The sequence below is a fragment of the Glycine soja genome, chromosome 2, assembly GCF_004193775.1.
Source record: "Glycine soja cultivar W05 chromosome 2, ASM419377v2, whole genome shotgun sequence".
NCBI lineage: Eukaryota > Viridiplantae > Streptophyta > Magnoliopsida > Fabales > Fabaceae > Glycine > Glycine soja.
In genome coordinates this window covers 1,803,486-1,817,574 of record NC_041003.1, presented here as the reverse complement: position 1 = coordinate 1,817,574, position 14,089 = coordinate 1,803,486, and the positions used below count along the sequence as shown (strand labels likewise).

The 14,089-nt window shown below is 33.8% G+C and overlaps 3 protein-coding genes across 5 annotated transcripts; 2 read left to right on the top strand and 1 right to left on the bottom strand.

Moving 5' to 3' along the window:
* The first annotated feature begins 1,086 nt into the window (after window positions 1–1,086).
* LOC114379046 (SNF1-related protein kinase regulatory subunit gamma-1-like) lies at window positions 1,087–4,611 on the top strand. 3 transcript variants are annotated; one of them, XM_028337612.1, is made up of 6 exons: window positions 1,087–1,150; window positions 2,169–2,345; window positions 2,450–2,892; window positions 3,254–3,520; window positions 3,597–3,769; window positions 4,225–4,611. In XM_028337612.1, the coding sequence occupies exons 2-6, from the start codon at window positions 2,177–2,179 to the stop codon at window positions 4,502–4,504; spliced, it is 1,332 nt and encodes a 443-aa protein (XP_028193413.1). In that variant the 5' UTR covers window positions 1,087–1,150; window positions 2,169–2,176; the 3' UTR covers window positions 4,505–4,611. The 3 variants fall into 3 exon arrangements, with proteins under 3 accessions (XP_028193413.1, XP_028193404.1, XP_028193406.1); XM_028337603.1 differs by lacking the exon at window positions 1,087–1,150 and adding an exon at window positions 1,216–1,385; XM_028337605.1 differs by lacking the exon at window positions 1,087–1,150 and having other exon boundaries at window positions 2,096–2,345.
* On the bottom strand, window positions 4,081–6,582 carry LOC114379030 (pentatricopeptide repeat-containing protein At2g02750). Its single transcript, XM_028337590.1, has one exon. The coding sequence runs from the start codon at window positions 6,515–6,517 to the stop codon at window positions 4,604–4,606; it is 1,914 nt and encodes a 637-aa protein (XP_028193391.1). The 5' UTR covers window positions 6,518–6,582; the 3' UTR covers window positions 4,081–4,603.
* Window positions 6,583–10,471: 3,889 nt separating this feature from the next.
* On the top strand, window positions 10,472–13,815 carry LOC114379105 (ubiquitin-conjugating enzyme E2 2-like). The gene is made up of 6 exons (XM_028337673.1): window positions 10,472–10,639; window positions 11,292–11,432; window positions 11,519–11,544; window positions 12,244–12,333; window positions 12,673–12,761; window positions 13,536–13,815. Exons 2-6 carry the CDS (start codon window positions 11,308–11,310, stop codon window positions 13,662–13,664), a joined length of 459 nt encoding a protein of 152 aa, XP_028193474.1. The 5' UTR covers window positions 10,472–10,639; window positions 11,292–11,307; the 3' UTR covers window positions 13,665–13,815.
* Window positions 13,816–14,089: the final 274 nt, after the last annotated feature.

The window sequence follows — 14,089 nt, the reverse complement described above, 5'->3', positions numbered from 1 at the left end:
AATAATAAATTTTAAAAAATAAGAAAGCTAAAATTGCATCGAAACGAATATTGAAGGGCATTGATCAGCAGTTTTCAAGGTTGTTTGATTCACAATTGCCAAATTTCCATTGAGATTATAGCACGGTGTAATACTATTTACTATTTCCCTTTGTATAATGAAGTTGTTATTTTGTAGATAACATTTATTTATTATTGTTGTTGAGGTATATATGGATGGGATTTTATATATATATATATATATATATATATATATATATATATAAAGCAATCATTGCCCATGCAATTTGGCTTGATAAAGTTCCCTTGAGGTTTGAGGGGGAGTCTCTACTCTAGCATGCAGCTTCTAGCGAGACTCGACGTTAATTACGGTAACAAGTGAGCAAAATGTGAAAGAAAAACAAACATGGTAAGCATTTCGGAATGGTGAGAAGATGACAAACTGCTTATAATGAAATAGGATCAAACTACCTTTAGTTAACTGCCTCTAATTCTATGCATAAGATAGCTTTAAATTTTAATGGCTTCATGTAAGAATTACGAAGTTTTTTTTTTTGTTCATGAAGGAAAAGAAAAGCAAAACACAAAAACTACACTACATAACGTAAGTTATTTAATTTAGACAGAGATATTAAATTTGGTAATAGTTTATATAACTTTTCAGTGTCATCTTAAAAAATATTGAGATTCTATTTTTTTTAATATCTTTTTATCTAATTAATTAATATTAATACATCTCCACTTTAAAAAAAAATAGTTAATATAAAAAATCAATTATGAAATGAAAAACTAGAAAACACCCACGTAGTTGGTGCACTGGTTCCGTCCATGAGCCATTGGCTTACGGGTGAATTTTGGGCCTGCTAAGTTTTGCTGGAGACGTTTGTTGATGACAAAATCCAGAGGTAAGAGTGTCTGAATCTGTTTTCCAATAGCGGGTGAGAGTGATCATCTAAAGGGATGAAAAACAATTAGCAGTTAACAAATGGTTCAATCAGCCACTGACACATGTAATATAACAACACTTGGCATTGCTAGCAACCCCCAGCAGTCATTCAAAAAAACCACACATAACTGCTTTTCCAATAGACCACAGAATTAAAACTCCAACAAGGGTCTGAATCTGTTGGCATTCATTCACATACTGACAGGTACGTCATGTTCAATCTATCTCCATTTATTTATCTTTTCATATACAGTTTCATGGTTCCAAATCAAATTCTGTTATTCATGCATTATAACCATTTCAAGCACTAAGTTCAATCTATGGTTTCATGATTTCAAATCAAAATCTGTTGTTCAATCTACATTTATTTATCTTTCCATATATAGTGTCATGGTTCCAAATCAAATTCTGTTATTCATGCACTAGAAGCATTTCAAGCAGTAAGTTCACTCTGTCTACATTTATTTATCTTTTCCTGGTTTCATGATTTCAAATCAAAATCTGTTGTTCAATCTACATTTATTTATCTTTCCATATATAGTTTCATGATTTCAAATCAAAATCGGTTTCATTTTTATGCATCCTATAATAAACAATTTCTCAACCAAATATTGTAATTCAAATTCATCCGTTATGATACACGAATTATTTTGATTTAGCCATTCCAATCAAACATCATATTAGGTGGAAATGCCAATTATGGCCTAGTGTTCTATATGATATAGGAGATGAGTAATTATGATTACTAGTTCTTCCAGACGATAAATAGATCGAAGAGTTACATTGTTGAATCTTGCAGGGGTATCATACCAAGTCACTTTCCAATATGAGTATAACTTCCAACCAAAGAAAATGTAATACATAGAATTGCCACATGAAACCATACTATTAAGCCATCTAGGATTTCCAGTCACTTGTCATTCATTTTCATATTCGGGAGAAACAAAATCCAGGGGGTGATTAAGATGAGAGAGATGAATGAACCAAAATGACAACAGAATCTGTTCATCTTAACAGTTCAAAAGCATTGTGTTGGGTGTGGTTGCAAAAGCTGTTTAAAAATGTGATAACATCCCATGATTCCTGCTAACTTTTGACACCAGAAAGTGATAGCTTTATTTTTTATGTAAACCATGCTGAGGGTCTAGATATTTCTACGTCTACAATTCTGTAATTTCAAGAAAATTATCGAAACATTAATTAATAGCAATACATGTCTTTAGTTCCAGATATGGCGCAAGAACAAGAGTACAGAACCAGCACCACACTTCCAAAGTGTGATACCTATTTCGAAACCATACAATCCAGAAAGAAGCTACCACTGTCTCTGCAGGAGACCTTGACAGATGCATTTGCAAAGATTCCTGTTTCTTCTTTTCCAGCAGTTCCTAGTGGAAAAGGTAAGGAGGGGCTAACCATTAAAAAGCATTCATTCCATCACTGTTACCTTATGCATTTAATACCTTCATGGCCAAAAACACTAACATGTAAAATACTTTGGTAGTGATTGAAATTCTAGCAGACACGCCCATTGGTGAAGCAGTTAAGATTCTATCTGAAAGCAACATTTTATCAGCTCCAGTTAAAGACCCAGAAGCAGCTAATAGTTCAGATTGGAGAAGAAGGTACCTTGGCATCATAGATTATTCAGCAATCATTCTCTGGGTGCTGGAGGGTGCAGAACTTGCACACAAAGCACTATTGGTAGGTACAGCAACAGCTGCTGGAGTTGGTGCAGGAGCCGCTGGTGCTATGGGAGCGCTAGCATTGGGAGTGACAGGTCCTGCAGCAATTGCTGGGCTAACCGCTGCTGCAGCAGGTGCTGCACTGGCAGGTGGCATTGCTGCAGATAGAGTGGTGGCTAAAGATGCACCTCAAGCAGCTGATAACCTAGGAGAGGACTTTTACAAAATAATACTGGAAGAAGAACCCTTCAAGTCAACAACGGTAAGCATGATAATGCCAGAGATTCTGGAACTGCATATTCTTGGCTTTTATGCTTATGTAAGCATTTTCTCTCTTGGTATTGATGGGTTGGGAAGAAATATTTTTAAGTTAGGATATCTCACTAATAGAGGAGGCCAGTGCCAGCAGAGCTAGGCTAGTTAGCTATTTATTTGGCTTTTGTTGTGTTTGTAGTCAATCATATCCATTTCACAGAAAAATGGTGGATGTATTCTTGCATAATCCATTTGGGAATTTTTTTATTTATTTTTACATTATTGAGCTAATTATAGGTCAGCAAAATTCTTTCCTTACCTCCACATTGGAAAGAAAAAGATACATTTATGTTGATTTTTGGTTTCAGGTGCGATCAATAATTAAATCATACCGATGGGCTCCTTTTGTTCCAGTTGCAAGAAATAGTGCTATGTTGACTGTCCTGCTGCTTCTCTCAAAGTACAGGCTGAGGAATGTACCTGTGATAGAAACAGGTAAGCCTGACATTGTAAACTTCATTACTCAATCAGCAGTTGTCCAAGGTCTCGAGGGATGCAAAGGAAGAGATTGGTTTGACTGCATTGCGGAAAAGCGTATAGCTGATCTGGGACTTCCATTTATGTCTACTGATGAGGCAAGGATTGGTGTTTTAAATTTTAAGCTTCCCTTTGCTTAAAGGTTTTAAAATCTTCATTTTTCTTCCTGTCCAGGTTATTAGCATCCAGAGCAATGAATTGATTCTTGAAGCTTTCAAGCAGATGAGGGATAATAAAATTGGTGGTCTTCCTATAGTAGAGGGGCCAAAGAAGAGAATTGTTGGAAACTTGAGCATACGAGACATCAGACACTTACTTCTAAGGCCTGAGCTTTTCACCAATTTTAGGTAAGACGAAGTAAAAAATCTTGAATCTGCATGGGATACTTCTTTGACAACAATTAGTAAGACATATATGCCACTCTCTAACAACTCCAAAATCAGATGAAAATGTATTTTACAGTTTCAACAATAAAATTCACTTTGGGAGAAGACGAGAAGCATATAAAACTGGTTATGAGGGAAACTCAAAAATACAAGATAGTTTTCAGTAAAAACAAAATAGAAGATAACCAAACAAATTATGACAAATTTAAATAGAATATAATCAACCAGGGCTATATGATTATCTACTTAATATAAAAGGGCATGAGTGTGTCTGTATGAGGTGATTTTCATTTTTAAAATTGAGGAAAACAAACAATAAGTGCACCTCTGGTCATTACAGAAGCTTGTAACATGTAACTGAACTAATTGCTTAACTGAAATGTTCTCCTTTACTGCTCCTCTATTTTGACTTTCAGGAAGTTGACTGTGATGAATTTCATGAACAAAATTGTCTCGTCATCCCTTCAAACTGGAAAAGTTACCCAATCCATAACATGCAAGCCTGACTCAACACTGCAGGGTGTGATCCATACTCTTGCTTCTCAGTCTATTCACAGGATTTATGTAGTAGATGGGCAGGATGAAGTAGTTGGAGTCATTACACTGAGAGATGTGATCTCTTGTTTTGTCACCGAACCTCCTTACAATTTTGACGATTACTATGGATTTGCGGTGAAAGAGATGTTGAATCAGTGATTTTATGGAAGTTTAAATAGATGAAACATTCCAAACGTAACAAACTCTTATGTTATCTGAGAAAACATTTTATTTTAATTTTTACTGTTTAAGTATTTTTCATGCAAGTTCTATCATGCTAAAGCCAGAGAGTTTGTCCAGTCCCTTATCCGTGATCACCCCTCTTATTCTTTCTACTTCCTTCCATCTTCCCAGTCCAGCATATATGTTAGACAATACCACCAGAGGAGCAGGGTTTTCTGGTTCTACATCTAGAAGCTTCTTGGCCATTTCTTCCCCAAGATTGGAATCTAGGTAACACCTACAAGCACCAAGCAAAGAAGCAAAAACAGATGCAGGAGGCTCTGCTAATTCCTCCATCAGGTCTTGAGCTTCACTCAATCGACCAGACCGACCTAAAAGATCAACTATGCAACCAAAATGCTCAGGCTTTGGCTGCAAGCCATACTCTATTCTCATCATTCTGAAAAAATGCAACCCTCTATCAACCTGACCCGTGTGGCTGCAAGCAGATAAAACACTGACAAATGTTGCACTGTTTGGTCGAACCATTTCTTCCAGCATTTCATCAAAGATTTCAAAGGCAGACTCATAGTCTCCATTTCTTCCATACCCACCAATCATTGCATTCCAAAATGCCGGATCATCTGGTTTTGCATCATACTGATCAAAAACTCCTCGTGCCCAAGAAGCAAGCCCACATTTCATGTACATATCAACCAGAGCAGTTACCAAAAAATCATCCCTATTGATATCAGTTCTTAAAGATAACCCATGTATCTCTTTTCCATGCTGTAACATAGATGAATCTGCACATGCTGACAAAAGGCTAGTAACAATTTTCAAACATGGAGCCACACCAACAGACTGCATTTGCCCAAAGTACTTAAAAGCTTCCCCACACTCCCCTAGTTGTGCAAACCCACTGATCATGGAATTCCAAGTAGCTGAATCAGGCTTCAACCCTTCAGATTCCAGCCTTTGAAACATATCAACAGCTCTCTCACTCTCTTTATTTAACATCATTCCCGCAATCATGGAATTCCAAGTGATCAAATTTCTCCTATTCCCTTCCACCCCTGTGAAAACCTCAAAAGCAGAACGCCAAAAACCACACTTTGAATACATATCTACAAGTGCAGTCATCACCATAACCCCATCACCTGCTTCAAGTTTCACAACAACCCCATGAACCTGCCTCCCAAAACGAATACTTTGTAGACTACCACACGCAGAAAGAACAGACACCAACGTCACTGAATTGAGTTTGCACTCCACACACTCCTCCCCCCTCATCATCTCCTTAAACACATCCAACACCAAACGAGGAACCCCATTCTGCAACAAACCCGAAACGAAAGCGTTGTAACTCACCACACTCTTAACAGGCAACTCCTCAAACACCTTAGAAGCCGAAACCACCTCTCCACACTTACAATACGCAGTTACAAGCGAGGTGGCAACATAGGCATCAAATTCAACCCCTAACTTCACCGCGCAGCAATGCATCATCTCAACGTGGTTGGCACCCACACGAGGAACGCCGAGCATGCACGCAATAGTGACCGAGTTGGGCCTCAAGGGGCCCAACCCAGCTCGCCGGAACACCCGGAGAGCTTCTCCGCGACGCCCGTTTCGCGAGAAGCCAGAAAGTGCAGCATTTAGAGATGCGACGTTTGGTTGGGGCATTTCGTCGAACGCCTTGAGTGCGTCGAGGAAATGGCGAGGGTTGGCGGCGTAGGCGGCAGTGAGGGCGGAGGAAGCATAAGGGTCGGAATGGAAACCGGTTTTGAGGAGATGGGCATGGAGGGTTTGGGTGTGGGAAGGGGAACGGAGGTTGGTGCATGCTTTGAAGAGAGTGGGGAAGGTGAAAGAGTGAAGGGTGTGGGAAGAACAAGAATGGAGGTGGGAGAAGAGGGAGAGTGCTTCTCTGTAGAAGCCATCTGATACGAGTTTTGCTAATGTTATGTGATCTCTCCTCATTGACTTTGAGTTGCTAATGTTATGTTGCATGTTTTGTGTCCATGCAACTCTGATTTGGCTCTTTTCGTGAGTAAACGAATGAATCAAGGGTGCATCTCCTTAAGCTATGCCTTGGTAAATAGTCTTGCATAAAATAAAATAAAAGGAAATAAAATATTTGGACATTCTGTACATTCAAAAAATGGAAATTAAGAGAGGTAAGTAATTAGTTATACCATTATAATATACTATAAATTTTGAATTACGAAATAATATCATTTTTACTAGATAGAGATCACGAATATTTTTTAAGTCAATGATTAATCAGGAGAGGCCAACTTTGAGAACTTGGGAAGCTTCAATTAAGAATTAACTAAATTTTGTAGATGACACAAAATCACTAAACAGGATATATAGTCATTAATATTTTCATCCTCAAAATAAAATAAAAAGCCATGATGGAGTATCATAAAAGAAACAAAAAAAAAAATCCATGGCTAAATTGGTAGAAATTCATCCATATAAATCTAAATTTTTTGCTACATCTATCCATTTTAGTTGAAAAGAGAAATGGCAGTGTAATATTAATTCGCACCTTTTTACGGCTTATTCTGTGTTGATGACTCAAATTATAGTACTGTTATACCCACTTAGAGAAGATATAAGTCTAAAAAATTACAAAAGAAAACAAAAAAATATTATAAGAATATAAGTAGACAAATTTTAATATATATTATTAATATTAAATTCCACTTGTGTAAGGCACAAGTTACCATTAAAGACGTAGTAATTAATATGTTAAGAAGAAAAAGATAAAAAGATGTTAAGGAAATATTTATATATTCGGATATTAAAAGTCAGGACTCAATATATAATTAACTAGGGAGTTGTATATGTGCATTTGGGTGATCAAACTGACCCTCTGTATACAAAATTTAAATAATTATCTTGAGCACATATTTAAGAATTATTTTTTAATGGATTAGGTTAGCTAGGTTGATCCGTCAAAAATTGTAAAAAGATTAAATAATAAAAAGATATAATTCATGAGAGTTAACTCATCAAATAAATAAATAAATAAATCATTATTATATATTTCAACCATAAAAATATAAATAAATTATGCTAGTAATATAATAAAACATTCAAATATTTTAATTTTAAATTTTTAAAAAAATATCAATAAGACAAGTCAACCCAACTCGACATTGACATGTCAAATTAGTAGGTTGAATTCAATTGGGTTATGTGAATTGATGGGTTTAAGCATACAACAACCTAATCAATTTAGGTGAGTTAAATAGGTTTACTTGAGCTCAAGAGGTTGATTTTGAAGCATGGTGAATAGGTTGAAATTTATTTTCTTTCATTGGGTATCTAAAGAGATTTCAAATGGGATGATATTAGAAAGATATTTTTAATTTTATTTTCATATATTATTGATTTATGACCTGAGTGGTGAGTTCTAATAAAAGTCTTAAGGTTAGGTTAATATGTAAGGCATTTGAGCCAACAAAAACTATAGTTAAGTGATATATTATATTGAGTTCAAAATAAAAAGTGATATATTGTATTGTTGCTTATTTTTCTTTTGTTATTTAATATTTTTATTTTATATTAAGTTTAAATTTAACCTATAGTTCCTACTAACAACAGAAAAAAAACATGATTGAAAATGTTGGCCAGCCTAATAGGCTTTATTTTTAAAACCTGAAGCTTCAACTTTTTACTTTAAAAAAAGCTTCTTAAAAAGACTAAATCTGATATTTTTAATAAATAGATCAAATTAGACTAAGCTTTAGGCTAACTAAGTTGTAAGCCCCTGACATACTGATTGACCTATTTCTATAGTTCTTGATTTTTTTTTTATTTAAGATTTTTTAATATATTAATTTGACAATTTAAATGTGTTTTTAGTCTCTAAAATTTAAATTTTTATATTTTTAATCCTCAATTAAAATTTATATTTTTTAATCTCTTAAATCCACAAAATGTTTTTTTAGATGCATGGATGTGCAAAATAAAAAAGGAGATAACTGCCTCAAATGAAGCGATATAGATCATTCCCATCCAACAATTAATAAACATGTCACATTAATTATCTCGACCAAAAATTCAATCTATAATTATTAAAGAGTTGAAATCGTTTCTCATAAAATGAACTTAATTTAAGATTCGCGCTTGTACTTGAATTAATATTTTTTAAATTAATACTCAACACTTGGCAAAAAAATATTTTATACTAAAAGGCTTTAAAGAAATTCACTTTTGTTTTATTTGTATGTAACAAAATTAATTATATACTGGGGAGGTCTTTTTAAGATTTCGAATATTACAATTAATCCTTTTAATTTAATATTCTCATAAAAGTATAACCTTATGAGATTGGGTGAATAGCATATATATATATATCAACTTGTTCATTTTTTCTTTCTCCCATTCACAATTCATGATATGTATAATGTATCCCCTATAATATTATATATTGCTGTCATGTATTGCCCCATGCAGTGCCGAAAGCATGAAGCAGCAATAGCATATATATCAACTTGTTCTGCACCAATTTAATTGTCTGAAAAGTATCAAAGATATTCTCTATTAATTGCATGAAGCAGCAATAGAAGACAACTGTATAGATTCTTGGATGTTCTTCTGCATGTATCTTTCATTGCTGTCCAAATATAAGCCATAATCTATGATTTTGATTTGTTTGTGTGTAATATATAACGTCTTCTAACTCTGCAAAGGGAATCTAATTAACTCCCATAGTTTTCCAATTGAGGCAAAGTCTTCGTGTTAGTTTTTTCTTTATCTTGGTAATAAAACTTCAACTCGACAATACATAAGAAAGTTTAATGTGCAGTGATTGTTGAAACATTTACAAGGAGGGGGTAATTTTTGTGAGGTAGTTAGACCCTTCTAAATGGAGTACCCGAGCTGAAGAGGTGAGAAATTGTTTTAGTACTATTTTTTTTAATAAAGATTTTATTCTATATTTTATTCATTCATTTTTAAACGAACTTAAAGACACATATAAGCGGTTATATTCTTTAATTTATTACCAAACACATAAATCGATGTAATTAAAAGTCTCAAATTCAAATCTATTATTTTCGGTGGAGATTCTTTGGAAAAAAAAAAAAAGAGAAGTGATTATATGTGTTATAATTAAAAGATGCAAGGGGTAATAAATAATTTGATAAAAATATAGTGTTTAAAGAAGAATCCCAAAATGTTATTGTAAGGATTTGCTTATACTAATAACACATAATTATATGAGAGAAAAATATAGGTTTAATTATACAATTAATCTTTTAATTATATAAGATTTAATCTGATACTTTAATTGTTTAAAATAAAATAATTATATCTTTTATTGTCAAATATGTTATAATTTGATGTAAAATGTTATTTTTTAAAATTAGTTATTTGACAACCAATATAAAAGAAGGTTCTTAAACTTTAATTAAATTAGATCTTTACACAATTAAAAACCAAATTGAATCTTTTAATAATTAAGTCAAAAATAAATGAGTAAATACATTCTTGTCTTTCAAAAGTAATGTGTGTGTTTGGTACTTGAATGTTTTGTTTATATAAATTAATCTTCAAAGTGATAAACTTAATACAATGTTGATAATTTTCAAGATGGCATGAGATATTAAATATAAATGTTTATTGGAACCGTGATTGGACTAACTCCTTCCTACACCTAGCACCATCATGACTTAAGTTTTGCTACAGGCAGTAGTAGTTAGTAGTTACGCACACACATGCCGATTTCTATTTTCACACAAACAACGAGACATCGCGTGTATATATAAAAATCCATTACAACGTGTGAAACCCTTCAGTCATGAGCAGTTCAAGTTGCCAAGCAAATGAGTGGTTAGTGGTTGCATTAGTACAATTTACAAGAGAAAAGAAAGCGACACAACCTTTTTTTTTTTTTTTTTTTTAATTTTCATATACATATCATAGTACTAATAATAATAATGATGATGATAACAAGAAGAAGAATCTCTTTCTCTCAGTACTGATAAGCATGGAAGCACTTTTCAAATGATCAAATCAAATTCTCTGTTCACGTTCACATCTTTTATAACCCGTTCCATCTTTTGCTTTCTCCTGGGACTGCACCCTTCACTCACAAGTCACCAGTCTCTCTCTTAGGTTCATCTTGTTCTTTTCTTAACCCCATTTTTGCTTAAAAAATTGTTTTTGATGTTCTAGGAAGGTTTGTTTATGAAACCAAGTGATGCCCATTTGCTTTGTAGTTAAACGGTTGGTTACTTTTTACAAATCCTGCGTTGGAATTTTTTTATGAGAAAAGTGGAAGAATTGATCTGCCGAGTGAGGATTTGGGCTTGTGATTTTTGAGAAACCAAGTTTTTGTGTATTTTGGAAAACCTTGAGTATGTTTATTTGTGTTGTGTAGGCATGAATTTGCTTCCCCCCACTTTGTGGTTTTGACTTTGACAGGGAAATGAATCCATCTTTAAACTCAATAACACGTCCTCTGTAGGAATTGGTTTTCCATCATACGTAATTTTGGAAATTATGAACTTTGATCATTGTGTACCACTGTACTAGCTTGATTGTTGTGAGCCACTGTAGAAAAATCAATTTTATCTCTCATTTTGTGCGGGTTTGCATTTCTTTAAACTTTTAATGTGTTGTGTAGTAATTTGTTGTAGATTGCTACTGTCTTCAATCAGTTGCTTGCTGATGTTGCTCTCTGTTTATCCATCTCTTGTTTCTCTATGCACAATGGCTTGTCAATTACTGATTGCCACTGCTTGTGTTGGACTTGATTGGAATATAGGTTGTGACTTGTGAGGATGTCAACTCCTGCAAGGAAGAGACTCATGAGAGATTTCAAAAGATTGCAACTAGATCCTCCTGCTGGCATCAGTGGTGCTCCTCAAGACAATAATATTATGCTTTGGAATGCAGTTATCTTCGGGTATGTTAGTATACCGAAGAATTTTCTTTCCTTAAGGGTTTGTTCCCTTTTGTGGTCTAATTTTGCTTTTTTTGTTGTTTTTCTAGACCGGATGACACCCCCTGGGATGGAGGTACAATAATATCTTCTACCTTATTTACTCAAAAAGACTTTATTGTTTCAATGTTCACATGAAAATTTCTTTGCATGTCCTAAGATACTGTTTTGTTTCCTCTCTCCCCCCTCTGCGTCACTCACTAACCAAAGATTGTGCAGTCCTTTTCTTGATGAACCTTTAACATTTTAAACCAAAGATTGTGCACATTTAACTGAAGTTTCCATTATTAAGATGATCAGTTGTGATTGTTTTGTTTGTAATTAGCCCCTAGGCATAGCATCTTTCTATTACCGTTGATATGATAGCACAACCTTCACCCCTAATAATTGAGAAGAAGAAAGTTGAACTTTGCATCTATCTATCTATCTATCTATCTATTATTATTATTATTATTATTATTATTATTATTATTATTATGTTGCTGTAAAGTACAATCAGATGATTTTTTTAAGATGCAAGTACTAGAAATCTTCAAGAATATTAGTGTTTATATCTGTCATCCAATTTGAAAAGCATCTAGAAAGATGGTGTTCTTTTATTTGATTCAAGCAAATATTTATAGTGCTACAGGTTTTGGTATTGATTTTAGGCATCTTTAGGTGATTGATTTTACTGTTTGATAGATTCTTCAAGTGAGGGTATTTTAATTAGACATGGTTACTTTGTCTTATAATTTCAGTATGGCTTATCTGATCTAATTTGTGCGTCTTTCAGGCACATTTAAGTTAACACTTCAGTTCACCGAGGATTATCCTAATAAACCACCTACAGTGCGCTTTGTTTCTCAAATGTTTCATCCCAACAGTAAGTAGGAAACTAGAACTTGCCTTCTTGCCTCTCTTTCTGAGTCAACATGTGTAGAACCCTGCAATCACATAATGGAATTGAAATAGCAACCACTTGAACTATTTGTATATTCAGCACCCATGACTTACAATCCAACTTCAAACAGAACAGAAAATCATTATTTAAATCTACCAAATAAATTTGGATTTTGGAAGTCACTGGTGAACCAAGAGTTTGCTTTTTTGTTTCTTTCAATGGATTAATGAATCTGTATGGAAATAAGTAATTAAGTACTATTTGCTTTTGTCAAGTTCGGTAATTTGCAGTTCTGAGCCCCTTTTCCTTTGTCAATTTTAGTTTATGCAGATGGAAGCATATGTTTGGACATTTTACAAAATCAATGGAGCCCGATTTATGATGTTGCGGCGATACTTACCTCAATTCAGGTCATAGTGATTCTCTATATTTTGGTATTGCCTTAAGACTATTAATGTGAACACTAATTTGATTGTATCCCATCCCAAAATCTGTGTACCTTTCTTTTGATAGCAGCGATTCATTGGAGTCATCGTTATACTTGTGCGAAGTTATGAGGGTGTAGGAGCCTTTAGCTGCCTTGTCTGTTAAGACTGTGAAATAAGAAATATTGCCTTTCGATTAGTTTTGCATACTCACAACAGTTCAAGAGTGTATCATATGTAGATTCATGTGCAAGTGCCAGATTCGTGTGTCTACAATACACTTATCTGTCAGTTTTGGTCTTGCAGTCTTTTATTCTTTCCATTTCATCATCTTATTTTTCAAGTAGTTATGTCTTTGCATGCCTTCTTGTTTACTAACAAAAAAAAGTAGTTAAGAATCTAGGAATTTCCACAAGGTTCAATAACAACTGGCTGTATTGTAATCTCGATTTTTTTTTTCTTTTTAAAAGAGAAAACTGTTGTAGTAGGCTTCTAGAAAACAAATAATGTCCTCTTTAAAAAATTATATTCTCTCCTTTATGTAAGAAATCACTGTATTTATTTAGTTCTATCACTGTTTTCTTTAAGATAAGAGATGGAAAAGAGCTAAGTACAATATAAGAGGATTATATATCCTCCAAAAGCCTAAGTAAACTAGAAATACACTTGACTAATTGGTAAGCATTAAGAATATAATGTGTTACTTGTGCTTTGCTTTGAATATTTTCTGCTCACATGAAACTGAGTTTCTTGTTGCAGAGCTTGCTTTGTGATCCAAACCCAAACTCTCCAGCGAATTCAGAAGCTGCTCGGATGTTTAGTGAAAACAAACGTGAATACAACAGAAGAGTACGAGATATTGTTGAGCAGAGTTGGACTGCTGATTAATTATCTTGGAGCCTCTATTGCTGTTAAAAGGTTGTCAAAGGATCTGATTGAATAACCATATAAGTACTTAAAAGAACAATTGTGTTTTGTAACCCTTGACAATGTGTTTGTTCAGACTTATATGAATGGATGCTCCACCTTATGATCTCTATGTTGTGCATAATCTTGTTTTGTTCAATACTTGTCATTTTGTTTCATCATTGTCACATAGGATAACTACATTATGATCTAAACAAAAGTTATCCCCCGGAAGGTTCAAGGAGGGGAACAAGAGATTGCTTGGTAGAAACCTAAATAAAAATTAGATAGGTACTTAAAATAATAGTAATATTGAAAAGTGTTGGCCTGTTTTAAGAAATTATATATTTACAATTCCATTTTAGGCTTTGTTCACTGTTTTCAAAAACAGTTTTTTGTTTTATTTG